Below are 27,274 nucleotides of genomic sequence, written 5' to 3'. Positions count from 1 at the left end.
GTCCTCCTGGAGCCGCCTCAGACTTTTATAGGGTGACACAGTAAGGTGTTTCCCAATGGGCAGGGCACCACAGGCAGCCCTGGAATTCTCATAAAGGGTAGAGTCAGCCGCTCCCAAGAGGAAAAAACCAGCTTTTCAAGAATGTGAGAGTATTTAGTGAACTGTAACACGCAGAGCTATAAATGCCCAGCCCTGGGAGCTCCCAGCACCGGCCTCAGTGGTCAGAGTGGGAAACTCCCACCAGGGAAGGGCCACTTTCCAGTGTTGAACGTTAACTTTTACTGTCAGTAATTATCCCATCAAACACATATCTTCCTGATCATTCCTAAGATGAGGCTGGGAGGGCCATAAAACCCTTTGCGAAGCCTCAGGAAGAGTGTCAAGATATCTGTGAAATGTAGGGAGCAGAGATCCTGGAGTCAGATGACCTGGGTTTGAGTTCTTTGCCATCTAACAGCACTGTGACCTTGCACTTGCCATGAAATGCCTCTGAGTCTGCTTCCCATTGGTGAGATGGACACAAGCCTGAATGAGCACAAGTGTGTGAGGGGCCATGTGTGACACGGTGAAGAGCCATGAAGGAGGTGGGGCTGCAGCTGGACCTTGATAGATGTTTAGGATGAAATGAAAAGGCGCTTCGGGTACAGGGTCAGCCTGAGCAAATGTACGGAGGAAGGAAACGTCTTACAAGGGCAGGTATAAGGAAGAGTCCACCATCAACACCTACTAACTGGACATATTCTGTGGGCTAGGATGTGCACAGGGGATGCTGAAGGCTCTGCGCCTGGCCTCAGGGAGCCTCTGTTGGTGGAGACAGCCGTGCAGATACACAGAATTGTGTTTGCCCTTGTGGTAATGTCCTAATGTCCTTCTAACCATCTCTCTGGTTTCCAGCTTCCAAGGGCACATGGGAAGAAGCCAGTATCCGGTTCCATTACCAGGGATCTTGCTGGTTCCTGGCAACCAATGCACACATTCCCTGCTGTCAGAGACTGGCCAGTGGGGAGCCTCACTGGCTCTCCTCTCTGGCTAGAGATTAGAGATATGATTTAAACCCCATGCTCAGATAGCTTGGTGAGCAAATTGGTAGCTGGGGATGTTTTTGAAAGTCAACTCTTACACATTTGCAGAAAGTGTAAAAGCAATCCACACAAAGCAACTGGCTGGGCCACTGGGCTTAAGGACCATATATCTTATCATGGGAGTCACCTGTCCAGCCCCTGCCTGATTCCCTGTCCAGGCTGTGTTCTGAGCAGGCAGTGGCCGTGGCAGAGGGTGTGGTCGGGAAGACGCCCCAGAGCCGACCAGGGACAACTCCGGAGTTGGAGCCTAGGAGAGACTTCCAAGCAGCCCGTGTTGGAAAGAGGGCTGGGAGCAGTGTGGGATGGATCCTGAGGCTGCACTTGCCAGCCAGCACCCTGTTCTCACTTAGATTGAACATTACAGACCCATAAGCTCCACACAGTTTCCTAAAGACGTTGTTTCCTGACATTAGAATCGCATCCGTGGTCCGCATCAAGGACGAGCACCACTATTTTATTTATTTTGATGTGAGGTCATTTGGGGGGGGTGCCCACTGAGTTCTCTGCACAACCACACACCTTTGGGCTGCCATTCCCCCATTATCTGTGGTTGTAACAGGTACTTTTTGCTTTTGGCAGACTATCATCAGAGGAGAAAAGAGCAACTTCCTGCCGAAGGGGGCAGGGATTAGGTCAGACCTTAAAACTAACTCCAGTTGCTGAGCAGTGGTGCAGAAACTAGACTCTCAGGCTAGTAAAGGGGGAGATGTATCTGGACCCAGTGGACTTGGGTAATTTTCCCAGGCCCCTCAGCCCTGCAGCTGTGGAGCCAGAAACAGATGTTAGGTTCTCAACACGGTTTTTTTCTCACCACAGATCACAGATCAGGGCCAGAACTGGCTATCTCCGGGGTTCTTCTGTTCCTTATCCACTCACACGTACAATTCACAGATTTGCAGGTGTTCCGGGAACCGATATGTTTAAACAGAAGAATAGATTCAGATGTCAGAATTCCACCGTGCTTCGTAAATACTTATGAGAACTTACTGAAACAAGCTAGGCCCGCACGAATTTAAATAACACAGGGTATAGAGTTTCGGTTCCATCCAGGTCCCCCACAGGTCCCCCCCATCCCCTTACCCAGAGACACTGTTCACAAATTCTTACCTGCTTTTTTTAACATTTCAAAGATAGCTATCAACTTATTACTTTAAAAAAGGAAGAAACACCTTGGGCTCTTTAGAATATTTGAAATCTCATGTTGAGTTGAGGGAGGTGAAAATGAGAAGCGTTTTAACAGGAACACCTACCTGTTAGTTTTTAAGCTTATGCCGTTTGGGTACAAAAATAATATTTGAGTCTTTGAATTATTTCTAAAGATGATTTTGAACACTTGGAAGCCTTCCTGAGAAAACTCAGAAACACACCTAACGCGAAGGGGAATTTACAAGAAAGGAAGTATTTTCAAGTCAAACTTGTGATTTCTATAGTCAATTAGGAAAATGCCTGAAGCGTCCCCACCCTTTATAGGTAGAGCATTTTTGGCCAGAGTCCCCACACTTTACTCTTCACCTGTGTGACACTTTCTTCCAAAGATGTTTTATGAACCTGCAGTTGATCAGAAATGACTCTCCTGCCTTTATTTGCTTAGCAAACTGCAGACCAGTTTTTATAGTAGGAGGGGCCAGACACTGGAGGGATCCTTCAACTGTCTTATTTAACAACCCCCCGCACCCCCCACCAAGCTCAAGGATACAGATCTTGTATTTCCAGCTTGCAACAGGGAAAAATGAGGTTTTCTTTCATCTCACAAAAAGACTTGTGGTAACTTCTTATCTGGAACCAGGTCTGCCTGACTCCAAAGCTGAGTTTCTTTTCTAACATTGACTCTATGAGAGCTCACAAGTAGTTGAAAATGTTCATCTTACACGCCACCCCCAAATTGTACAATAAACCAATAGCTTCCTCCATGTTTTACAGTTGATCCGAACTTCCTCATAAGCCTCCAGCTCCCTGGGTCTTCCCTGCCTCCTGCTCCTGGAATAAGATGGTAAATCCAGGATCTGTCCCTTTTACTCCTGCCATCACTGGTTTCCTGGGTTCTTACAGATGCTGTGCACCCTCCCTCTGTCCCCTCCCCTGTGCTGTGGACTGTTTACCCCTAGCCATGGCTGTGGGCTACCCCGCCTCACCGCAGTGCGTGCCAGTAGGCCCGGGGCTCCTCCATGGAAATCATGCTGGAAGGTCACCTTTTCCACACCACCAAGGCACCTGGGGACACTAGCAGGCACTGTCTTTTTTTTTATCCTGTAGCCACTTATGTTGGTAGCGGAGTACTTCTGAAGCCACTGTCTGACAGGAATACTCCCTTGGCTGCTTTCCTGTCTCTGTCTCTTGTCTCTGCAGCTCCTGACCCTTTGCCCCCATCACCTCACCCTCACCCCGTGGTTTCAGCCTGCAGTGGGGGGACCAAGGACCCCTGTCTGCAGTTTCTGTCTTCCTCCCTCCCCTACCCCCTAGAGTCACAGGGTCCAGGCTCTAACCAGAGCTTTGCCACATTTTAGCTTGTGTGACCCTGGCCAAATGGCTCAGCCTCTTTTTCAGTAAGAGAGTAGCTGAAGCTCGAGAGAAACATCTTTCTGAGAGGGTAACGCTGAAGTGTCGTGCTATATGAAAACAACTGTTAGACTAGCTGGTCCACTGCCAGGAGAGGGAGGCATAGTTTCCTTCCCTTTGTCAACAGCATCCTATCTCCAAAACATACCTTCCACTTGTGTTCAAGGATGTATGATGCTTCTTTAATGCAGAACAATGGTTGTCTTTTGTTGCATTTCATAGCAGATTTTTAAAAAAGCACACTGAAATTCAGGTCTAAATGACTTAAGAGCAGGCCCATTTATAAATGTGAAGCTGGACAAAGAGGGTAAGGGCCAGGAGAGCAATTGCCAGAGACTTGGGCAGCGAGGGTGCGAGGAATGCCGAAGTCGGTCACTTTTGCCAGCACTTGCGGCTGGGAAGCTGCAGGTAGAGTTGGACGGGTCCTGTTTGCCAGCGTCTGCTCTGTGCTTCGCAGGTTTAGCAGCAGGCTTCCCAGAAGAGAGGTGTCTCCTTCCCAGATTCTCACCCCCACACCCAGCACCACCAGGTCAGCGTGGATGAGCAAGGTGCCGCTGGAGCGCTGCGTCCTGGGGGCAACTTCAGGCCTGTTGTTGCAGACACAGCATGGGCAGAGCTAAGGGGACCTTGAAGGCTCTGGGTCTGGTTCGTCTGAGCAGAGATGTGTCAAAGGCCACAGAGGAGAGAGATGTTCTGCATTCTGGGTCTTTCCACTAAGTTCCTAAAACCTGAAAAACTTCTTTAAAGTGTTCCAATGTTCTTTCCATTAAAAAAAAAAAATTGCTTAGGGGCAGCTGTAATACGTTGACGAAGATACAGAACACCCCAGTTTTCTACCAAATACCCGTTTTTTTCTGCTGCTCAGAACTAACAGTGAAAATCTTGGCATAGTTTCCAACTTCTTTGTAGATGACTCCTCTACTGAAATGCAGTAGTGAGCGATCTCCCTCGTTTCTGAAGCACCCAGTACAGTCAGGGAGACCCATCTGTGAGCACACACAGTCACAAACACATTTGGTTTGCAAGCAGAGAAGGCTGAAGTCTCAGCAAAGCCACGCAGGATTCCTCCCGATGCTGCACACAGGGGCTCCCCAAGCACGCCCCCTTCTCACAGAGGTGAGGAGCCCCCTCCAGCCCTCAGCCCTGTGCTGGGGTGTGTGGACACCTACATTCCTGTGGGCACTCACACAACTGCCCCCTTTCTCCGAACTCGCGGAGCAATTAGCCTGGATATGTTTTTGTAGTTTCTAGAAAATGACTTCACAATTACCTTGGGTCATTATTTGCTATTTCTCATATTTTAACTACATGGTACCTAATAGAGGGCTCAATAAGCATTTGTTGACTTGATTGCTTAGTAACAGTGACTTGTGTGCTGCCTGGGTGGCTCAGTGGGTTAAGCCTCTGCCTTTGGCTCAGGTCATGATTTCGGGGTCCTGGGATGGAGCCCCGTGTTGGGCTCTCTCCTCAGCGGGGAGCCTGCTTCCCTCTCTCTCTGCCTGCTTGTGATCTCTGTCAAATGGAGAAATAAAATCTTAAAAAAAAAAAAAAAGTGACTTGTATTTGGGCCCTAAGTTCCCCCACATGCAGTTAAGGGCTTCCGCCTGCAGCATCCACTGCCCAAAGGCCAGCAGGGCTCGCAACCTTCGATCACCGTCAATCCCTCCCGGCTGCCACACACTGCCTCTGTCCATCAGATGCTGTTTTATAGACTTTCAAGCCCGGCTGTGATGTTGGGGAAGAAAGTTCCTCATTCATCCTTGTTTCTCCCCACAGTTGGTGCTGAGTTAATTCCTCCTGGGTAGCAAACTGAACAAACCTGTAAAATCCCTTACTCGCTTTATGAACAGTCAGATCACATCAAACCACCAATGCTTTCCCTCTCAACTTCTACTGATTCTCCTGTTTGGAATCATTCGGCATTGCTGGGAAATCAGTCCCTTTAACCTCCACGGCGCACATAACTGGGTGGGGCTAGGTTTGTACTGTCTTGTATAGGATTCCGCTATGAATCATCAGTAAAAGTTCCTACAATTAGGGCGCCTGGGTGGCTCAGTCCGTTGGGCGTCTGCCTTTGGATCAGGACATGATCCCAGGGACCTGGATTGAGTCCCACATACAGTTGCCTGCTCTGTGGGAAGTCTGCTTCTCCCTCTGCCCTGCTTTCCACTCGGTTCTCTCCCTCTCTCTCTCTCAAATAAATAAAAATCTTTTAAAATAAAAAGTTCCTACAATTATGGAAAGATAATCCTTCAGACATCTGTTCTTACAGGGCAATTATTAGGAATAAGCCAACCACTGAAAAATAACATTTTAAATCCTAAAACTTCACTGATTTTAAGGTAATTTAGTTTTGCAAAAAAACACACAAACAAAAAAACACCTAGTTTTAGTATCTGAAGAATGGTAATCATGAAGTTAAACACACATTAAACACCCATGAAATTAAACACACATTTCAGAAAAGAAGTGTGAAAAATACAGCATCTTGGAATTGAGGTAACATGACTAATGAGCAAGTAAGTTAAGAAATATAACACCCTTCCTGTGAAATCATCATATGAGCCTTGTTCCACCAAGCTCTGTGATGCTATGTAAAACCACTCTGGGGCATATATGTGAATAGTCCAGGTGGACAGGTAATCAGGCAACTTTTACAAAGTGCTCATGGAAAGCAGGTCTTTCAAAAGTTGTTCCTCAAATTATGCACTCATCTTTGAGTGTGAATGTCAATGTGGTCTTGCTAGAAAGTATCAATTCTCTATTTCTAGATCCAGGGAGGTTGCCATACCCTCCCCCCACCCAACCTATGAGACTCTGGCCCCGTAGGAGGATAGCAAGCTATGAGTGAGGCAGAATGAAATGTTAAGTTCAGAAAGGATGAGATTGTGCAGCACCTGCCCTCATGCTAACTGGCCAGAAGGGCCCATATAATCCCTCCTCCCCCATCAGACCTCTAATTAATTTCACCTTTGCTTCTGGCACAATATGCTCCTTTTGTAGTTTTCAAGAGTCAGTACTGGGGGAATTTTCTCCAGCTTCCTGAACAGCTTCTTTACAAAAGGCCAAGTCTTCAAGGTCATAGCTTCATCTTTTCCTGAAAAATGGCTTCCATTCTGACTGCTAGCTAAATTGAGTACATTTAGGGAGCACTCCATCTTACTCATTACACTGACCTTAAAAAAACCCTTTGATTTGTAGCAAGAGTGGCCTCAGCAATTGAGAAAAGGAGTTTCTGGTACTATACATAAGAAGTAGGATCTGGGGAAGTGAAACATGATTACCACTTATTCTTAAGATACTAAGGTCAATCGCCCCCTGCCCCAAAGATTTTATTTTGAGAGAGAGAGAGTACAGAAGTGGGGTGAGGGGCAGAGGGAGAAGCAGACTTTTCACTGAGCAGGAAGCCAGATTCAGGGCTCGATCCTGGGACTCCAGGATCATGACTTAAGCCAAAGGCAGACACTTCACCAACTGAGCCACCCAGGTGCCCCTTTTGATAAACATTAAAATTCTAATGCTCTAAGTATTTTTAGCAAAGTCTCAATCTATTTAATTTGTACAGTGCTTTTGATCCTCAAATAGGATTTCAGCTCTGTGGTATCGGTCAAACTTTCCAAGCATAACTGGCTAAGACATTCAACTCTACCACTTCTTCCCAGCCCTAAGACCTTGTGCAAATACTGAACTCGTGGGCTTCAGCTTAGTCCTTGGCAAGATGGGATTAAGAACCTAGTTCAAAGTAATGTTATGATTTATACAAGACTTAGCACACATTATGCAAATAACTGAATCATTAGCAATTAACAGGGTATCTGGACCCTCCTACCATACTGGAAGGACAAAAATCTCAGGTGTCATTCAGTTTCAAGAACTTGAACATGGATATACACACCCTCTATGTAGACGAACAATTTTAAGGGAAATGTGCCTGCCTTTTCCCCCCCACATCCTAACACTTTAAAGTGCACAGAACACATATATGTTGTGAGCAGAAATCAGGCTTCAGGGGACTGGTATTTCTTGCCATCCTTCTTCCCTGCTTTCTGACCCTTCCTCCATCACATTCTGGCTGTGAGAAAACACCCTCACTGCCTTTATGATGTGCTGTAACTCTTGCTTAGTCTTGGAAGACTTCCTCCTGGCACACTTTGGAAACTCACTGCTGTGCTCTTAGGACACTTGCCCTAATGAACCCTGGTTGTCTCCCCTGGGTTTCGGTGGCATGGTGCCTGCCACACTCATTTTCTGACTGCATGTTCACAAGAGCATTCTAGGCAAACCAAAAGGGCCTTTATTTTTTGTGTGATTATTTTTAAACAGACATCTCAGTTATTCTGTAAAGCTTCAGGTGATGCTTCAGAAAATGAGAAGTAGGTTTTTGTTTTTTGCCTAAAGCCTATTAATGTGTAGGTCTTCACTCTTCCCTGTGAGTGATGTGAAGAAAAACCCTCAGCAGCATGTTAACAGAGCCTAGGAACCAGGGATTTTTTTCATTACCACTTTATATGTTATAATATTTTATTTTGTAGTATTCACATTTTATATAATTCACTTTATATATCGAAGTCTTGTCTTAGCAAAGTCAGAAAAAGTGATGTAAAAATATACCAAGTCATTAAATTAACCACCTTGTTTTTCTAAATAAGCTTTTGCCTGATACCTATTGTTGAAATTCTATCATTCTGTTTTGTGTGATACCATCCAAACATAGGGATATAAATTTTGGGTTCTAAAATGACTGAAGACAAAAGGACCTTCAAGATCACATTGACACTGTAGTGACTAAAGTAGAGAAGGGAAAAAATAGAAGTTTGGAGCTTGGATTTTTCTTAAGACAGCTCTCCCCACCGCCCAGCCCCCCACAAACCAGCAATAGCAGCTAAAACTTACATAGTGCTAAATGTCCACACATTTCACCCCAATCCTATGATGCTGGTTCTGTTACCATCTCCATTTTACGGATAAGAAAATGGGCACAGAGAGGTGAAGTAATTTGCCCAAGATCACCTAAGAAATAGGTGGAAAAGGTGGGCTCAAATAAAGGTAGTCTGGCGGTAAGTAACATGGTCATAATCACACTATATTCTCCGTACTAGGTCAGGAAGAGAAAACAAATGAAACAAATCCTCTATTCAAACAGTGTGCACATGGTTCAGCTGGAAAAATTACAGACCAATCACCATCTGGATGAAACCTTTATTATTTCAGAAAGAAGCAGACTATGTAATTTGAGGTGGTAAGAATAATTACTTCTGGATTACTGTAATAAATATTTGTCAAAAATACCAATCATTTCGATAATCATACATACTTAGTTCATTCATTAAGAACTTCCAAAAATAACTCTTCTGTATCAAAACACAAATGTCACAAGAGAGTCAAGTAATAGTCTATGGAGGTGAAGGAAAAGTCTGCTGTGGGAAACTCTAACAAAGCATTTTGCCTATTACAGTTTTGACTGACACAGTTCATGAAGAAAGACTAGCTATGTCCTCCTTTTTTTTTTTTTTTTTTTTTTTTTTTAAGTGCTTAGTCTGAGAGGAACAGAAGAAACCAAGTCCTGGGAGCTGGGAGAAAAACTGCTTTCATAATCTTATGTGTGAGCCACAAACAGGCTTTTCTGATGCCTGAAGTGAGATGGGAAACGCAAGCATGTATTCTATTAATAATATCTCAATAATATCTCAATAAATATGCACAAAAATCCAGCAATTAGGAACACAGTGTTTGTATATTTGAAAATGCAAGAGTTTTCATGCTTTGAATGCTTTATCCTGAGAAGAATTTTAAGGATATTTTGTTCTATAAGGTTCAAAAATAAAACTTACACATACATAACACGTATCAGGAATTCTCCATACGATTAACATTCTGAACTGTCCTAGCAATGTCCAACAATGAGAAGCCAAACAAAATTATACGTATGTTGTAAAGATAGCACTGAGAAAGAAAGGAACATCAGGAGAATGAATCATCTGTATTTTTGTTTTATGCTCAATGCTTTTGAAAAGTTCAACAGATCAATGTAAAAACAACTATGATTTGTTTTTAAATAGCCAAACCCCTCTCAGTAGCTCGGCACCAATTACACAAGTGCTACGTATTCAAAGAATGACTGCAGGTGACTCTTTGCTTCTCTCTGGTCCCTTTACCAAACCTCTACATCACCTATGAGATTACTTGTAATATTTCTGCATTTCAAAAAGATATGCAGCAAAACAGAGTTGTCTAGTTTTCAGTCAAATTAATTTTAAAATAGAACAGTTAAATTCTCACAACATAAACTTTAGTTTTCACATTCATTGAAACATTTAAGAATTACTCAAACATGAGCACTAGAAATGTGTGTGCTTATTTGGAAGAGAAATGAATTTATTCTGCAGAAGAAAAAGGAGGCCGGAAGCATCACATCACCGGAACAACTGAAACATGTTGACAAGTCTTATCTTCTAAACTTCAGTGAAAGCTGCTTGTACGAACTATTTCATGAATACCTGTCCCTATTAAACAAGCAAGATATCTGATGTATAAAGAAGTCAGAAGCTGAGGCATGTCATTTCTTTCTGTTGCTTCCAGTTGCTAGAATACTGGCAACTCGCATAAATATATTTAATGTATCCATGTAGATTCCCAGCATCCTGGAAAAGCAAATTATGGCCAGTTATAGAGGATGTAATTCTAATAACAATGATAAAAAGTATTTCTTAATCTAGACAAGCTATTTCTTAATACTGATTACTTGTCATAGGTATATGAAATGGAAATTAAAAAAGAAAAGATGTCAACTAAGGAAGCCGTGGACTAAAGTCAAGGTTTTCTGGCAGATTAATCTTTGAAATGTTAAAAGGCAATTTAGAAAATTGTTATTCTGTCCTCTGACATGTTCTTATGAGTGTAGTATCTTGTAAAAAAAAAATCCCCTGGGTGACAGACAATGAAATAATCAAGCCAAAACCAAAGAAACACCTTCACAAAAATGTGTTGGACAGAAGTCTGGCATTTTTAAATATAATATATCTCCTCAAGGCAACCCCTCTTCCCACCGCCAACCAAAGAAAAGTGTTACAATCTGTGTTAAAGCAGCATTTAAAAAAAAAAAAAAAATTACACCGAATTTCAGTTTCAAGGAAAAAAAAATTACTTCAAAAAATGTGACAGACAACATGAAGCTCAAGAAAGCTAAAACAACCTATTTTGGTGACGAGTCCAAGAAAAGGGAAAAGCATTATTATATAACAGTTGCACCATAAAGCTGATCAACAAAAACAGGTAAATACTGCCTTAACTGAATACCTAAATATTACTTAGTCATTATCTAAGCAAATGTTCTGTGGATACTTAGCTTACTAACGAGATAAAAAGCAGACCAAACAGCAACAGAAATAAATATGATACAATTTGACAAACCTACTGCTGTGGGTTGAATTCAAAAGATACACTGACATCCTAATCCCTCTACCTATAAAGGTGACCTTATTTGGAAATAGGATGTCTGCAAATGTAATCAAGATGTGAGTTAAGATGAGGTTAATACGGGACGCCTGGGTGGCTCAGTGGGTTAAGCCTCTGCCTTTGGCTCAGGTCATGATTTCAGGGTCTTGGGATCGAGCCCCGCATCAGGCTCTCTGCTCAGCAGGGAGCTTGCTCCCCACCCCCTCTGCCTGCCTCTCTGCCTACGTGTGATCTCCGCCTGTCAAATAAATTAATAAAATCTTAAAAAAAAAAAAAAAAAGATGAGGTTAATACTGCAGTAGGGTGTGCCTCAATCCCAAATGACTGGAGACAGACACACAGGAAGAGTGCTGTGAAGACAGAGGCAGAGACTGGGGTAATGTGTCTACAGGCCAAGGAATACCCCGGGCTGCTGGCCAAAACAAGCAGCTAGAAGAGAGGCATGAACAGAGTCTCTCAGAGACCTCAGAAGGTATCAATCCTGGTCACACCCTGATTTCAGACTTCTCGACTCTAGAACTGCCAGAGTGTCAAGCTCCCTTGTTTTACCACTCAGTCTGTAGTCTATTACAGTAACCCTGGGAAACTAAAAGAGCCAGAAAATAAAATAGACCATAATACCACAAATGTACTATGTAACAAAGGAAAGACGTTAAAGACTACTTACGAATTGATGGGATCATATTTTTGAATTCCATATGCTGGTATTATTTCTGCACGCTTGATTACTTTCTGTGTATCATACAGAAGAAACATACTGAAAAGAACTAATCCACCATAAATTGCCACTGAGTACAAAGTGGCACCAGCTACAGTGGTAGGTGGAAGAAACATAGATCCTGGAAGAGGGGAAAAAAACTAGCCTCATTTCTGTAATTGATCTATGATGAATGTTACTTAAGACAAAAACAAGCAAACTTCTTTTGATGTACTGCACAGATAAGAAAAGGATTGACTATATAATTTCATGCATATTCAATTCCAAATCCATTACACTCATTCCTGCAGCAGGTCACTTGCTCACATTACAGAAAGGCTCTTGATCAAGAGTAATTTTCATGTTCTTCAGACCATGTATTTTGGTAAATCAAAAAATAATAGTTTACCATGATGCCAAACAGGAAAATACACTCTAATCAGTGTTTCCCTTTTAAACTTTTAAAAGTGACTCTTAATAAACTCCCTCCATTAGGATAACTGAGTACCAACAATGATTTTAGGATACCAAGAGTCTCAAAACACAGCTGCTTACCCAGTGAGGATACGAAGACGAGACCCAGGCCCACTCCCAGGGGTGCTCCCATGTTCAGAAACTTCTCACTGGGTGCACACATGGCCACAGTGGAGAGGCCTCCCACAATGCCTGCTGTATACCACGCAGCTCTGATGAGAAGAGGCCCCCCTAATATCGTCAGTGGAGCCACCACTGCACCCATTATACCTGGAGAAACAGCAAGCAGTTTTTACTAAATGACAACCAAAAAAAAAAAAAAAAAAAAAAAGCCACTTCTAAGTGAATATCGTACACCTCACTGTTAAACAATAGGACTACGAAGTCTCTCCCTTATTTAGGTCATACCCTGAATCCCATAACCCAAACTTGCAGCTATCCAAATTCGAAATCACAACAATAACACTATTCTTTTTTTTCTTTTTCCCCCTTAAGGATTTTATTTATTTGAGAGAGAGAGAAGGAAAGAGAGAATGAGAGAGAGAGAGAGCACAAGAGAGAGGTCAGTGGGAGAAACAGACTCCCTGTCGAGCAGGGAGACCGAGGTGGGACTCAATCCCAGGACTCCAGGATCATGACCTGAGCTGAAGGCAGTCGCCCAACCAACCAAGGCACCCAGGTGCCCCAATATCACTATTCTTAAACTGTCTCAACTCAGAATACAAACACTAATCTAGATTTTTAAGTAACTTTATCAAATTCTTCGTACGTCATTACCTGGATGTGAGCCTACCGTTATTCTATGCAAAAACGATCATATGTATGAGAATTGAGATTAAAAGCCTTGATAGGAATAACTGAAGGTCTTGGCTCCTGCCAAGAGGGAACAAGGTAAAGCGAGAGAATGTTATAGGATGCTAATCCTAAAACGCAGGAACTTCAAGGACAGGCACTGCTGTTTCCTTGTGGAACAGGGACTATCATCTCAGCTTCTGAATAGTAATTTTAGTTGTCAGATATTTACAAACAAGTTCAGAAAAATTACAGCAAAAGGTATCAATAATTAGCAAACAGAACTCCTTAATTAAAAAAAATTAATCTTAGACAAGGCATTATTTCAGTGGTAAGTAGAGCAAGTTATCCGTCCTCTTAAACATTAAATGTCCATAGTTTAACTCATGGAATAGGCACAGCTATTGACATATATAATGTCAACGCCAGTATCTCTTTTGTGAGAGTAACGTTTCTAGATTAAGTAGGAAGATATAACTCATGATAATGAATAATTAAAAATATATTTTGCTGTAAGAAAGACACTGGATAAACATTCCTCTAGGAATCTTTACATTTCTATTAGGAATCCCAACAGTTTTACAACAGACAGCAAAATTTTTAGCAAAAAAATGTATTTTTTTTTAAAGATTTTATTTGACAGAGAGAGGGAGAGAGATCACAAGTAGGTAGAGAGGCAGGCAGAGAGAGAGGGGGAAGCAGGCTCCCTGCTGAGCAGAGAGCCTGATGTGGAGCTCGATCCCACGACCCTGAGATCATGACCTGAGCTGAAGGCAGAGGCTTAACCCACTGAGCCAACCAGGTGCCCCCAAAATGTATTTTCTTGCAGAAGCCAAGAAAAACCTTTATTCTCCATCAGGCTCCTAACTTTACTTACCCCAAGTAACTCCCTGTCCTGAAATTTGGATTAAGCCACAGGAAGAGGATGAAAGTGTCCTTCTTCCTCCTTTCTCTATACTGATGTGCCAGCTAATTTCTCCAGCTTCCCTTGACCCTGTTAGCCACTAATGGCCGGGGGTTGGACACAGAGCTGGTAGCAGGGAGCAAGGATGAGTGAGGCCCTGTTTTCCTCATGGCCCTTTCATAGCATCCCCTCCCACCCCACGATACCTGGTCCTCCCCTGGCTCTCCAAGGTCTAGCTTGGTGGTCCTGTTTTCCATGGTCTGTCCCTCCAGTGGTCCTCTCCTGTGTAGGCTGACCCTGTTGAACAGTTTCCCAGTTGGCCTTGACAACCATGGTACAATCCTCTTTCCGTTCTTCATGGCTAGGTTCACCGGAGATTCTATCTCTGGAGCTTTTATCACTGGGGGTCTGGCCCTTGGGTGGCTTAATCTTCCAAAGATCCTGGCCACCATGCTCTGCCAAGGTCTCATCCTAGATGCCACAGTCCTCTGAGAGGTCCAACTCTCGTGGCCTAACCCTTTGGCAATCAGGCTGTGTGTGTTCTGGCCCTCTGGGAGACCTGTCCTCACAGAACGTGGGCACCTGAGTCCTGGCCTTTTCACAACAGTAGCCCCTGAGTTAGAGGCCTTTGCGGGGGGTGGTCTGGTCCTCCAGGACTTTCTTGTCAGCTGCAGGAAGGTCCCTCCAAAGGTCTGTTCCGCACCATCTGGCTCTTTGGGGAGCCTGTTCTCTAAGGCCTAGTTTTCTGATGGTGTAGGCAGCTGTAGTCCAGCCGTCCTGCACCTTTACCAAAACTTTTAAGGAGGCTGCCAGAGATCTTTCAATGATATTTTCTCATAAAAATCTTAAATGGTAATAGATGTTTGCTACTTAAGGACATATCAATTACAGAACAAGGATAGCTCAAGATTATTGTGAATCAAACTGGCATTCATCCAACTGGTACAGCCAGTATGGAAAAAGTATGGAGGTTCCTTAAAAAATTAAAACTATAACTACCATATCATTCAACAATCCCACTTCTGGGTTTTTAACCAAAAGAAGTGAAATCAGGATGTCACAGAGGTGACTGTGCCCCCATGTTCACTGCAGCACTGTTCACAATCTCCAAGATACAAAGATCAAATTGTCCTTTAATGGGTGAATGGATAAAGATGATGTGGCATATATAAAAAACGGAATAATATTCAGCTATAAAAAAAAAAACTCTTGCCATTTTTGACAACATGAATGGACCCTGAAGGCATTACACTAAATGAAATATGAGAAAGAGGGGTGCCTGGGTGGCTCAGAGGGTTAAGCCACTGCCTTCGGCTCAGGTCATGATCTCAGGGTCCTGGGATCGAGCCCCGCATCAGACTCTCTGCTCGGCAGGGAGCCTGCCCCCCCCCCCCCCGCTCTCTGCCTACTTCTGATCTCTGTCTGTCAAATAAATAAATAAATAATCTTAAAAAAAAAATTAATAAGAGAAAGACAAACATCACATGATCTCAATTGTATTAGGAAACCTAAAAGAAGTCAAATTCAGCGAAACAGAGAAGAGTGGTGGTTACCAGGGGTAGAGGTGTGGGGGAAATGAGGAGATACTGGTCAAAGGGTATAAATTTCCAATTATAAGATGAACAAATTTGAAGCCCTAACATACATCATGGTGATTACAGCTAATCCTGTATCATATACTTGAATGTTGCTAACAGAATACATTTTAAATGTTCTCACCACAAAAAAGTAATAGTAAATGTGGAATGGAGTGCTAGCTAATGCTATGGTGGTAATCATTTTGCAATATATAAATGTATTAAATCAACCAGTTACACATCTTAAAATTTATATGGTGTTATGTGTCAATTATATCCTAATAAACCCGGGAGGAAAAACACAGTTAGAATAGTTTTTCCAACGATCATTTCAGTAATTCCTACATAGTATCACTTAATCCTGAGTAAGACCACAGCTGTGTTAACACAATGCTAAACATCTGGGTGAAAAATGAAAATGGAATGCACTGGAAGTTAATACTCATCAAAAGCCAACTCTGATGTCCCTTTAATACTGTGAGGGACTGCCCTTGGGTCATCCAAACTCCCTGCAAGTCTCATCTCAATCATACCAGTGAAAGAAAGAGTAGAGGAGAGAGGGCTGGACTTGGAAGAAGTAAGTGTGTCAGTTCTGACTGTGGCACCTGCCAGTGTGACCTCACATAGCCTCTATTTCCTCATCCATGAAATGGAAATGCGAATGCCTGCCTGCATGGCTTAAGATACAGATGAAATTTAAAGTAAAAACTGGCATTCATGCTATACAGGGAAAGGTCATCATAGCAGGCCCAAGGTCATCTTTAAGAAGACTTGCTTGCAGGGCTGGTCCTTGCCTACTTAAGAACTTGGCCCATGAAGCATTCTGTACCTGGCGCGGTTAGACTACTTGTGGAAACAATGTGAGTTATGCTGAAAGCCTGCTTTCCTTCTGGGAATCTGTATCTTGGTAGTTACTAGGAAGGTACTTCTATGATTAGCCCTTAATAAAAACCCTCAGCCTTCAGGCATCAAGTCTCTAATGGGCTTCCATCTCACTGTACTTTTCACTTCCTTGCTAAGTCCCCTCAAAGGAAGCAGGGAGCACTAGAAGCCTGTGGATGAATTTCTCCAGACTCTACCCGTATTTTTTCCCCTTGCAGATGCTATCATGTGTCCTTCTATTGTAATAAACTTTAGCTCTGAGTACAAGTATATGCTTCTTCTAAAAAAAAAACAAAAAAAAAAAACCTAAATGAATGAATGGGTGGTCTTGGGGGCCCCCCTCCAACACATAAAATACTTTGAGCCCAGTAATTTATAGCACATTAAAGGAGTTTTCTAAGCAACCCAGATAGCCCTTATTTTAAACTCAAACTATAGAGCTATTTTAATTCAATTCAATAAGCCACTAAGTATTTAATACTTATCAGAGATAAAAACACTGAACTTGTCCTCTCAAGGAAAACAGTGTCTAAAATGGGAAATAGGCGCAGAACTCCATTCTCTGGGTAAGATACTAATGCTAAACTCAGATGGTGAGGATTTTGGTGTTTTAATGCAAGAATACATATACCTAAGAGAAAAAAGTTTTGTACACTACTATGGTATGTAGTTGTTCTAAAGCAAAATAATCCTTAAATATTTACAGATAGCACTCAGATATTACATTTCATAGAAGTACATGTATCTTGAGTAATTTTTTTTTCTTAAAAGCAGGTTATTGGTACTAGAAGACAATGGACCACCTCCCTCTATCACAAGGATTTTATCTGGTAAAGCTCCCTGGAGAGTACCTACAGTTGAATAACCTCAGACCTAACAGAAGAGACTTGCAAAACTGAGGTTGTCAAGTCATGCTGTCTCATATTTACCAAAACAAAGACAGCACGGGAAGAATGTAAATGACACAGTTCACGCCAGAAATTTTTCATACTGGATGCCAAATACCTAATTTCCATTTACTGACCCAGGTTAGAAACATTTCAGTCTGTTTCCCTGGAAGTTTCAGGAAAATGCTTATAAAATTTGTCTTGTTTTATTTAAGCGAATAAACGAATAAAAAGCAGAAACAGATCCATAAAGACAGAGAGCAAACTGATGGTTGCCCGAGGGGAGGTGGCAGGGTATGCAAAATGGGTGAAGGGGAGTGGGAGATACAAGCTTCCAGTTACGCAATGAAGTCACAGGAGCAAAAGGCACAGCGCAGGGAACACAATCAGTGATACTGCAATAGTGCTGTGTGGTGACAGATGGTAGCTACTTGTGGGGAGTATAGCAAAACATATAGAGAAACTGAATCTCTATGTTGTATACCTGCAGCTACTGTAACATTATGTCAGCTATACTCAAGTTAAAAAAAAAAAAAAACTGGAAAAAAACAAAATATGTCTCGTTTTGTGGTACAGAACATGTATCTAAGTACTTTTGTTTCTGGGTCTAGCTGCCTCTCTGTTCAACCCACAGACAGACCCTCCTGGGATACCTGAGAAGGAAAACACTATCTAAAGTATTTGTGTCTCCACAATTAAGGGAGGTATCACAACATACACCTACAAAAGGATATTAAAACTGTCCTACAATACCAAAGGTGGGTAGCCTTTGCCCTGTCCACAGTAACTTTGTGCTAAACCTATCTAAATAATGACTGAGCTAACCATATCAGACACAAACGTGCATTTCCAAAGATCTTTTTTACTGGGTTCTTTCTTCCAATGCTCCACTGCAAAATCCTCTACTCCTATTCTTTCATGTTTCTTACCTCCTCCTTTTCTTCTCCACCCTCATTTAAAAATTTTTCTAAAAATACATAAGAACAATTCTCAGGTAATGTGTACCAGGTTTGAAACCCTCCCAGAAGCAGACAAAATACATAAAGGAAATCTCTGCATATATACTAGACTGCCACAGGAGGCCAAATGTAATACTGGGGATGCCCATGGTCTAAGCAGCAGAATCATTAACTTTTCAGAGAAGATGTCTGGCAATGAACCACCACTACTAAGTATAAAAGAACTATTAAGTGTTTTCTAAACACAAGGTTTTATTAAATTATACACAAGTCATTTACAATTGTGAAGAGCCACCAAAAAAAAAAAAAAAAGTAATGAAGGTTTTTAAGTAAAAATTTAAAATTAGAACATACCAGAATGTAGTAACCAAGCAAGATGCTTTGGGCCTGGGCTCTGGTCATATGGTATTGATTGTACCATCATTCCAGCTCCAATCATGGCTGCAAAGGTTGCACCAATCGTCTAAAAGACACATTATTACTGAGAAAAATCAATCCTTATACAACAACCAAGCAGAAGCCTACAAGTTCCAAGTTCAGCTAGTCCCTCCAAAACACCCCACTTAAAGGATAGTGAACGGATCCTAGCAGGAGGCAAGAGTGCCCCCTACTGTCACACAGTTTTGCAGACACCTTCAAGTGAGTTGAGCTTTGACTTATACCATCTTTATAAAATTTTATTTTTGCTAGACAGAGAGGTCTAACAAAACCTCTTTAAGGATCCCAAAATAGAGGTGCCTGGGTGGCTCAGTTGGTTAAGCATCTGACTCTTGGTTTTGGCTCAGGTCATGATCTCAGGGTCATGAGATGGAGCCCCATGTCTGGCTCTGAGCTCAGCATGGAGTCCGCTTTGGATTCTCTCTGCCCCAGCTACCCCACTACTCCCAGCCACCGCCCCCCCCACCTCCTCAGGCACACATGCTCCATCACACTTATTCTCTCAATAAGTAAATCTTTAGAGTGCCTGAGTGGCTCAGCTGGTTAAGCATCTGGCTTCAGCTCAGGTCATGATTTCACGTCCTGGGATTGAGTCCCACATCTTGCTCTCTGCTCAGCAGTGAGTCTGCTTGTCCCTTTGTCCCCCACCCCCAACACTCATTCTCTCTCAAATAAAATCTTTAAATAAATAAATCTTAAAAAATAAGAATTCCAAAATTATTTTTGTATAGCACAGACAGCATTTTAAAAAATTAATCATGATACACCAATTAGAACATATACATAATAGTACATTGTCTTGAACTCCATCATATGCTAAATAAAAACCTAAAAAACTGAAGCACATGGAAAATAGAGGAGAGAGTTAAGATTCTACTTATCTATCCTCTTAGTTTTCTGGCTGACTTAGTCTTCCATCTCTTTTCTTTGCCTTAGATTGCCATATTAGTTTTAACACTTAAATATTCCTTGTGCATATAAAAAAGAAATGCACATAATAGAAAAATATGATACTGAACCTTTAAGAAACATGAAGCAGGAACTGCACACCTGCAGCTCTTGGATAAAATGGCAGATATTTTGTAGCCCAACTATTCCAAGATCAATTTATTTCCTCTGCATTACCTGTCTGACCCATGGCATGAGAATGTTCAACCACTGACTGATGTAAAGTACAGCTGCTTTTTCTCCCATTAATATAAATAAGCACACTGGGTTCTACTTAATCATTTTTTAATGGAGAAATAATTACTAAAAACAACTTCATACATTTCTTCATACTTCATTCAAATGTAAGGCATTTTCAGGATATTTACCACAATTATATTTTTTTCTTTAAGGTCCTTCATGTTCATGACCCAATTGCGTTTTTTGCTTTTTACCTTTCCATACTCTACACACTCCAGCAAACACAAGATGCAAACAAGCCCCCTTCTCATTCCTCTTTAATTCTATTCATTTTGCCTAAGAAATCCTCTTTTCTATCTGGCTGACTTATCCAAGGGTTACCTTCTCACATGGGAAGTTTTTCTGGGAGGGACACTGACTGCCACAAGCCTCTTCTCTGTTCCAAAATCACTTGGTACTAACTTTGACCTTATTTGTATGTCCGTCACCCCTCAAAAGCTTCATCTTCATCTCTGTAGCAGCTGCCTGGCTTTCCAAACTATTTTATTTAAGTAGCCCTAACAGCAGGTGAGAGTCATCTTCTGCCCACAGGAAGCTGAGAATATGGCCCAAGCACAAAACTTCTTTGAAGTCTTATTTCAGAGGCTGAACTCTTCTGTATATTTTAATTTTTCTCTTGCAGCCATGGTATTTTGTTAAAAAGCCCTGTTTTATATTATCTACCTGATAAAAACTTACATTCCTGGTGAGAATGCACCATGCTTATTCTGTGCCCTCATGAACTGGGTTAGGAGATTCATAACACCCATCTGAATTATACTGAGTGTCCAAATGGCCATGCTATCCTAAATGGTTCTCCTTTGGAAAGTGCAGTGGAAATATTATGGTTTTGGAAGATGGATGGAAGTTAGTTAGATTTGGTTAGCGATGGGAAATCTGTATGATACAAACTCTCCCATCCCCCATTCCCTTCTAGTCTCAAATTCATAGTTCACATTCTTACAATTCTTCATTTCACAGATTTTACAAAGCCGTGGTTGGTATACTTGCTTCTCACATCTTCCATTTGAGTTCTTAAATAAAAAAATTTTTTTGCTGTTCCAGTATTTGCCATGGCCTCTGACTACTTGGGTACTCTCCTCAGTGTGGCAATTGAACATTGTCTTCCTAATTGTGTCTTCTTCACACTCTAGACCTCAAATACTCCAACTTCACTCTTGACACTATTGTGAAGCCAGTTTTACCTCAAAGTCTTTTTTTTTTTTTAAGGTTTTATTTATTTGAGAGAGAGTGAGGAAGTGAGACAGCGAGCGAGCAAGAAGCAGACTTCCCACTGAGCAGGGAGGTCAATGCGGGGCTGAATCCCAGGACCCTCAGATCATGTGTGAAGCCAGTTTTAATGACTACCCCTTCTCCTCTGCTCAAGCTGTTCTGCAAACCTTGACCACCTTTGTCCTCTCCTGCAATAAAAAATGCTGGCCTCCAACAGTTCTGATGCAACAATGTCTCTTGCATAGAACGTCACTACTAGTCTGAGACAAAAACAGTCTTTCAACTTGTTTTACATTTTCTAATTCCTATTGCACATCCTTTACCACTTACTCAAACTCATTTCTTCAACCAGACAATAGAAAAATAGCTATCACCTTTGAATTTTTTTTTTATCCAGCAAAATAACAAAAGCTCAAGAAACACAGAATCTAAAACTTTACACAGGGTCAAGAGAGTTCAGAGTGTTAGCAACAAATATTTTCCACTAATGATTTTGCATTTATTGCCGGCCTCCCCCACCTCCCATTAACTAAACTCTATAAAACACAGGCTGTTTGATCTCTGCTCCCAGGTGAGTTGGATATTCCTTGTAAAGTTTGATTTTCAACCCCTCTGCCACTATTTGAATATAATACTCAACAAAGAATAATCTGTGATTTACCTCAGAATATAATTTCTACTTTGTCTCAGTTGCCTTATTAATTCACAGATCTGAACAACTGTTCAATATAGTAAGGGATTCCCTTCCATTTAATAACCCCCCCCCCAATATTTTTGGTCTAATCATTTGATATTTAGTGAAAAAGGAAAACAAATCTGACTTACCACCCAAGAGCCTCTCATCATGAAGTTCATGAGAACAGGAGTTCTGCTCACTGCCAGGGCAGACAAAGCTGTTAAACCAATACTTCCTGCTAAATACATATAGGTAGAATGAATTCTATCCTTCACATACTGAGGCCAAATTCTGTAAGAAACACAACATGGTTAATTTACAGAAATATGGATATAAATTTTGGTTAAGTCATTCACAGCTGGGAAACTTTGGGAAATACCAATTTATTCCTCTAGTCTTATTTATTATGGAAATGACGGATATATTGGAGTGATAAAATTAAATGATACAAAACATAAGCGCTTGGCACATATACAAAGCAACACATTTTCTCCTTGCTTAAACACATATAACCTTAGCAAAAGACTTAAGTTTGAACAGATGCTAAGAGATTTTTTTATGCAAGTGTATTTCTATAGTTAGAAGTTTAGATATAAAACATTCCAAAAGTGGCAAAAGAGAAGGATGAAAACAAAACTGGAGCCTTGAAGACAGGAAATGTTTGGGAATGATTTACTTACACAGCTTTTTCAATAGCTCCAATCTCATTAGACATTCCCAAGCCATAGTAGCACAATGCTCCAAGACCAACAGCAGCCCCTCCAGCAATAAACCATCTTCCCATCTGATCAACTGGAGAACACAGGGGGAAATGCACATTAATAAAGTCATGTCTTGACTAAATTAAAAATGCTAATGGTAAGCCCTTTCTAATAGTTGTATGGGGAAAAAATCTATATAACATAGTCCTTTGTAACAGCCATAATTAGAACATATAGGGATATAAGTGGCTTCAAAATTAGGGGACCAGTAAAAAAGGGCACTGCTAAAACATAGGTGTAAAAGACAAAAAGGATCAGAATTGATTAGCCTCTAATTTCACTCTGAAGAAATTTACGGAGGCAGTGTATCTATAGACATGGGGATACTTCTCTAATACATACTATTTCATTCATAAGAATCTGGGTTATGTCCTCATGCTCTTAGAAAGAAAAAGATGAGAAAGAAATGTTAATAGTTATACCAGTGTATAAAATGCCATTAACTGTCAAATAAATAAAATCTTAAAAAAAATAAAATAAAGTGCCATTAACAAAGATGATGCTTGATGTAGACAAAGAAAAAAAGGAACGAAGGATGCAATCAGTGTTTATGCGGCACAATCAAGGGAGAGGGTGCCCTGAAGAGTAGGTGAAACAAACAACTAGCCAACTCTTACGTGGCTGCACCTCACTCCTTTTAGTTCGAATCTGTTCACTCTGAGTATTACTAAGCTACAGCTTTATGATTCATGTAATTTACTTTTTAGGGCAAACTTATTAATCAGGAAGAACTGTCCAGACGGATACAGATTACAGCTCTTTCCCATTATAATATATTGACACTTTGTAAGGTCGTTAGCCAGCAAGTGTTCTATGAATAGATTTGGGTAGATTAACAATCTAAACTTGCAAAGCTGAAATTCAAACAAACTTCATTAAGGTATTGTTTTCCAGGGAGGCCATATATGAACAACCAATTATGAGGACTCTTATTGAAGAGCTAGGCTTTTATTAATGTCCGTTTTAGTGATTTTTCTCTTGACCTAAAACATACATAATTACATGCTTGAATTAAGAGTTCATGCAACTTCAACTGAACTTCCTTAACAGATTATATCTTTTATATCACGCCATATTAACTATTAATCCTTTTTTTTTTAATGGTAAAAGTAAAATTTTGTCTAGAAGAAATATGATTGGGAATCAATGAAACCAGTGTGAAGTATCAACCTTTTCTGGGTCATGAGTTCCTGAAGAATGACTGCCTTTCTTCCCAGAAAACAGTCACATACATAAGTTTGCACACATTTTTACAAGGCTGTTTATGCACTTCTTAAAACATTTTCACATACTCTAGTTTAAAAACTGAAGACTACTGCCTACTTTTAAATATTTTTTCCACTGATGGTTCCATTGCTGCCTCCTTAAGTTCTTGACCAGTTTTCCCGCGCCGGATCCCAACTCTTGTCTTAGTGGCATATTGCTGATATACATGAAAACAAAGACAATTGACACATAAAGCAAAACAGAATGTTATTAATAGAAGATAATTATATCTCATTACACTAGAAAACTGTATATAACTTGGTACTTTCTATGTATGTAGTTTCATTATAAAGGTCTGTTAGCCAATCTAAAAAATTAAATGCAGACTCTACCTACCTGTGGTCTATCTTTGAAGTGATTCACTTAAATTCTTAGTTTACAACTTAACTTCTTAAAGTTTCAATAATAATTATTTCATAATCTACAGATTTTTATCTCCAGAATCATATTTTAAACGCTAGCTTTTAAAAAACATTCATGCATTAAGTATTGGCTACCTTTTTTTTTTTCACCTGGGAAATGGGCTCAAGAAAATTACCTTTCCTTAACATAAAGTCAAAGGGATGGATAATTATTACCTTTTTTTTTAAATCTTTTTCAACAGCAGAACAGTTAATTCAAGAGGAAAACAGTTGTCTCTTTTAGCTTATATATATTTCCTTATCTACCTCACATTTCAAAATTTATTCTTCTAATCTGAATTCTGGAGAAATCTATTAGAAAAGAAAAAAAAGAAAAGAAAAAGAAAATCTCTAACGTGATGGATTTTACCACTCTTTAATCAAGAGCTGAAATGACATTATTAATAAGCTACTGACAAAATGTTAATATTCCTGCGTTCTTAAGCTTTTGACTATAGGCTCCAAGCTCTCCTTGTTGTACCATACAGCTCTCAATCTCACACAATCACTGTAAATTCTCAGAATGAAACTCTAAGAGCTGTAGGTAAAGAGAAAGTTATAGCAGCTCTTTCTGTCTTATGTGATAAGGAGGAACACAATTACACAAAACTAATGGGGGGTAAAAGCTGATACAGGACATTATCAGGGCTAAGTGTTTAGCCATTTAGTAAATCACTAATGGTAGAACAGGGAGCTTCATAGAGTTTTAAAAAAAAAAAAAAAAAAAAAGAAGGAGTCCCGGTGCACAAAGAGATGGACATAATATTAAGATATCAGATTATCTTTACCCGGCTGGGTGTTAAGAGCCATTGATTCTTCGTGATGGAATTCTTCACAATAGGCGAGGCCTTGGTGAAAGCTGGTTGGAAGACCCTGGAAGGGAGTGTCCGGAGACACACAAATCTTGCGGCCAGCATGGTGGTGCACCAGGTTTACCAAGCAGATCTGAAATGCTAGTTCGAGACACAAACACAAAATAACCCATTAACCAACTAAGGGAATGGCACAGAAAAGATGCAGAGACACAGAAGGGCCGGTCAATCATGTTTTAGTAGAAAAATGGAGTAGGGACCTTTTAAAATTTAATGATGAATTGTCGGCTTATTCCTTGTTATTTCACAAATGGGTTCCCACAGAACCCAATTTGGGATGATCACCAAAACAGAACTAAATCCCAGCTTGAACAGTATGGTGTATGACTTGTCTGTGCAGATGTTAGGATCTTAATACGACTGCAGTGTGTGTGATGGCTTTTATAACTGTGGTTTTAAGCATTCAATGGGAAAATTTAAAACAAGACTGTATAACTTTTGAGCAGAAGAAAAATGTCATCCAAGGAAGAGATTAATAACTCTTCAAGGTCATGCTGCACTGTAAGGTTTCACAACATCAACAGTAATCAAACATTTAAATTTCTGCTAAACATGCCAAATATTACTTCCCTTAAAAATGTGATAAAAATACTCAAGGTACTGAAACCACCTGGGATGCATCTTAAAATGTAGATGCTGGGTCTTAACTCTGGTCCTAATGATTTAACCTCTAGGAACGGGACCCACGAATGTTTTACCTAGCATTCCCCAAAGCTAAGAATCTTTGCTAAAAAATACCTAACCCAGCGTACTTCCAGCTCTGCCACTGAACCTATACTGGGTGTACAACACTGAGAAAGTACCGAGACCTTCTACAACTTTCACGCCATTACGTCATCTCCGCCTCTGGCGGTTTACCTCCTTCAGTAGTTAACACACTGACTCGGAACGAGGCCTCGTTGCGTGGCCTGCATGTCGCGCAACAGAACTAAATGGAAATCTGCCCAAAGTGGCCTCGTGAGTATCTAACCTCCGAGATTCTGGTGCGTTACCTACAAAATGGATGAAGTATGACTGAGCCCAGAGGCCTGGTCCCCCGAGAAAGTTCACCCAGCTCTCCAGACTCGGCTGAGAACTCGGCAGCAAGCCTCCAGTCTCCCCAAGTCAACGCATAACCCCACAACACCCTCGCCTGTAACACCCCCACTCCCGCACCCCCTTATCTGAAAGGGCGGCGGCTGTGCGGCCCAGCCGCTAGGTGATTCAGCACCTCTGCTCGAGGGAGAAGAGGGCAGCGGGGACGAGCCCCTGCCCGCCAGCCCAGGCCCCGCCGCCGCCGCCCCCTTTCACCCGGTCACCCACAGAACGATGACCCTAACGAGCCGCAAAGCTGTGGCACCGCCAGGCTGTGACGCAGCCAGCAGCGACACCGCCTACAGCCCATCTCAGATGTACCCAACGGCCCCACGAAGCCGATCGTCAGGGCAGCGAACCTCCGGTGCTAGCAGGCCCGGAGTAGCCATACCTCAGTTCCCGGTCACCTCAACCGCACAATTACCCTTCCGGGCCGGCGACACGCAAACGCGCACACCTCTATGGACCTCCGCCCGCTCCTTACTGCCTCTGCGCGCGCAGTTTCCTCTAATCACTGAGTGACGCAACATCCGGAGAATCGTCAAACACTAGGGTCACCCAATCATGAGCAGATCTCTGACGGGAAAAGCTGGTACGGTAGGCGGGTGGGGTTCCGGGCCAGAGGGAAACGTCATAGTCGGAGTCCATTTTGGGTGTGGGCAGCGAAGGCATTTCAGCCATGTTAGCTATGGGTAGCGGAGCTAGTCTTCTTTTTTATCTCAACAGTTTCACTAGCGGCAGTTAACAAAAACGTAAAAATTGAAAAAGAATATTAAATGTGTGAGAACTAAAAATTTTTCCGTTGCCCCTTTACTTTCCTCATGTTGCTTTTTTTCTCCTTCTCAAGAATGTTTTGCGAGATGGATAGTGTGCCAAACGTGGTAGTTTCAGAGTGGAGCCAGTCCGTTTCTTGGGTCTGACGCCTAAGGCTGGCTCATGAAATCTAGGAAAGGGTCTAAATCACACAAGGTCAGCGGCCGGATTTTAGCAGGGTTTCCTCCCCGTTGCTCTGATCTTCCACCAAGCATTTTCAGGCTTTGGTGTGTACTTGTATTACAAGCATGATACAAGTCTCTGCTTCTTACTTTGTCCTGAGGACTGTGAAGATGTTTTCATTACAC

General features: G+C 41.5%; 1 protein-coding gene across 1 annotated transcript; it reads right to left on the bottom strand.

The window, feature by feature from the left end:
* Positions 1-8,817: 8,817 nt before the first annotated feature.
* LOC111144892 (growth hormone inducible transmembrane protein) lies at positions 8,818-26,666 on the bottom strand. The gene is made up of 9 exons (XM_022499478.1): positions 26,545-26,666; positions 24,996-25,160; positions 23,864-23,963; positions 22,460-22,571; positions 21,929-22,070; positions 18,620-18,728; positions 12,346-12,534; positions 11,761-11,932; positions 8,818-10,279 (listed from the first exon to the last, which is right to left on the bottom strand). The coding sequence occupies exons 2-9, from the start codon at positions 25,122-25,124 to the stop codon at positions 10,195-10,197; spliced, it is 1,038 nt and encodes a 345-aa protein (XP_022355186.1). The 5' UTR covers positions 25,125-25,160; positions 26,545-26,666; the 3' UTR covers positions 8,818-10,194.
* Between the last annotated feature and the right edge of the window lie 608 nt (positions 26,667-27,274).

This window comes from Enhydra lutris, unplaced genomic scaffold (genome assembly GCF_002288905.1).
Source record: "Enhydra lutris kenyoni isolate GAN:26980312 unplaced genomic scaffold, ASM228890v2 scaffoldscaffold12, whole genome shotgun sequence".
Classification (NCBI taxonomy): domain Eukaryota; kingdom Metazoa; phylum Chordata; class Mammalia; order Carnivora; family Mustelidae; genus Enhydra; species Enhydra lutris.
Note: the sequence above shows the minus strand (reverse complement) of the source record. Positions and strands in the feature narration are given on the sequence as shown.

Bases quoted from the DNA above. Each gene is read 5' to 3' on its own strand.
- LOC111144892 (XM_022499478.1), bottom strand. From the start codon at position 25,124: ATGCTGGCCGCAAGATTTGTGTGTCTCCGGACACTCCCTTCCAGGGTC. The intron at 11,933-12,345 runs GTAAGCAGCTGT...CCCCTCTTCCAG, and splicing joins CGTCTTCGTATCCTCACTGG to GATCTATGTTTCTTCCACCT. The intron at 10,280-11,760 runs GTAAGTAGTCTT...TTGCTTTTCCAG, and splicing joins AAATATGATCCCATCAATTC to GATGCTGGGAATCTACATGG.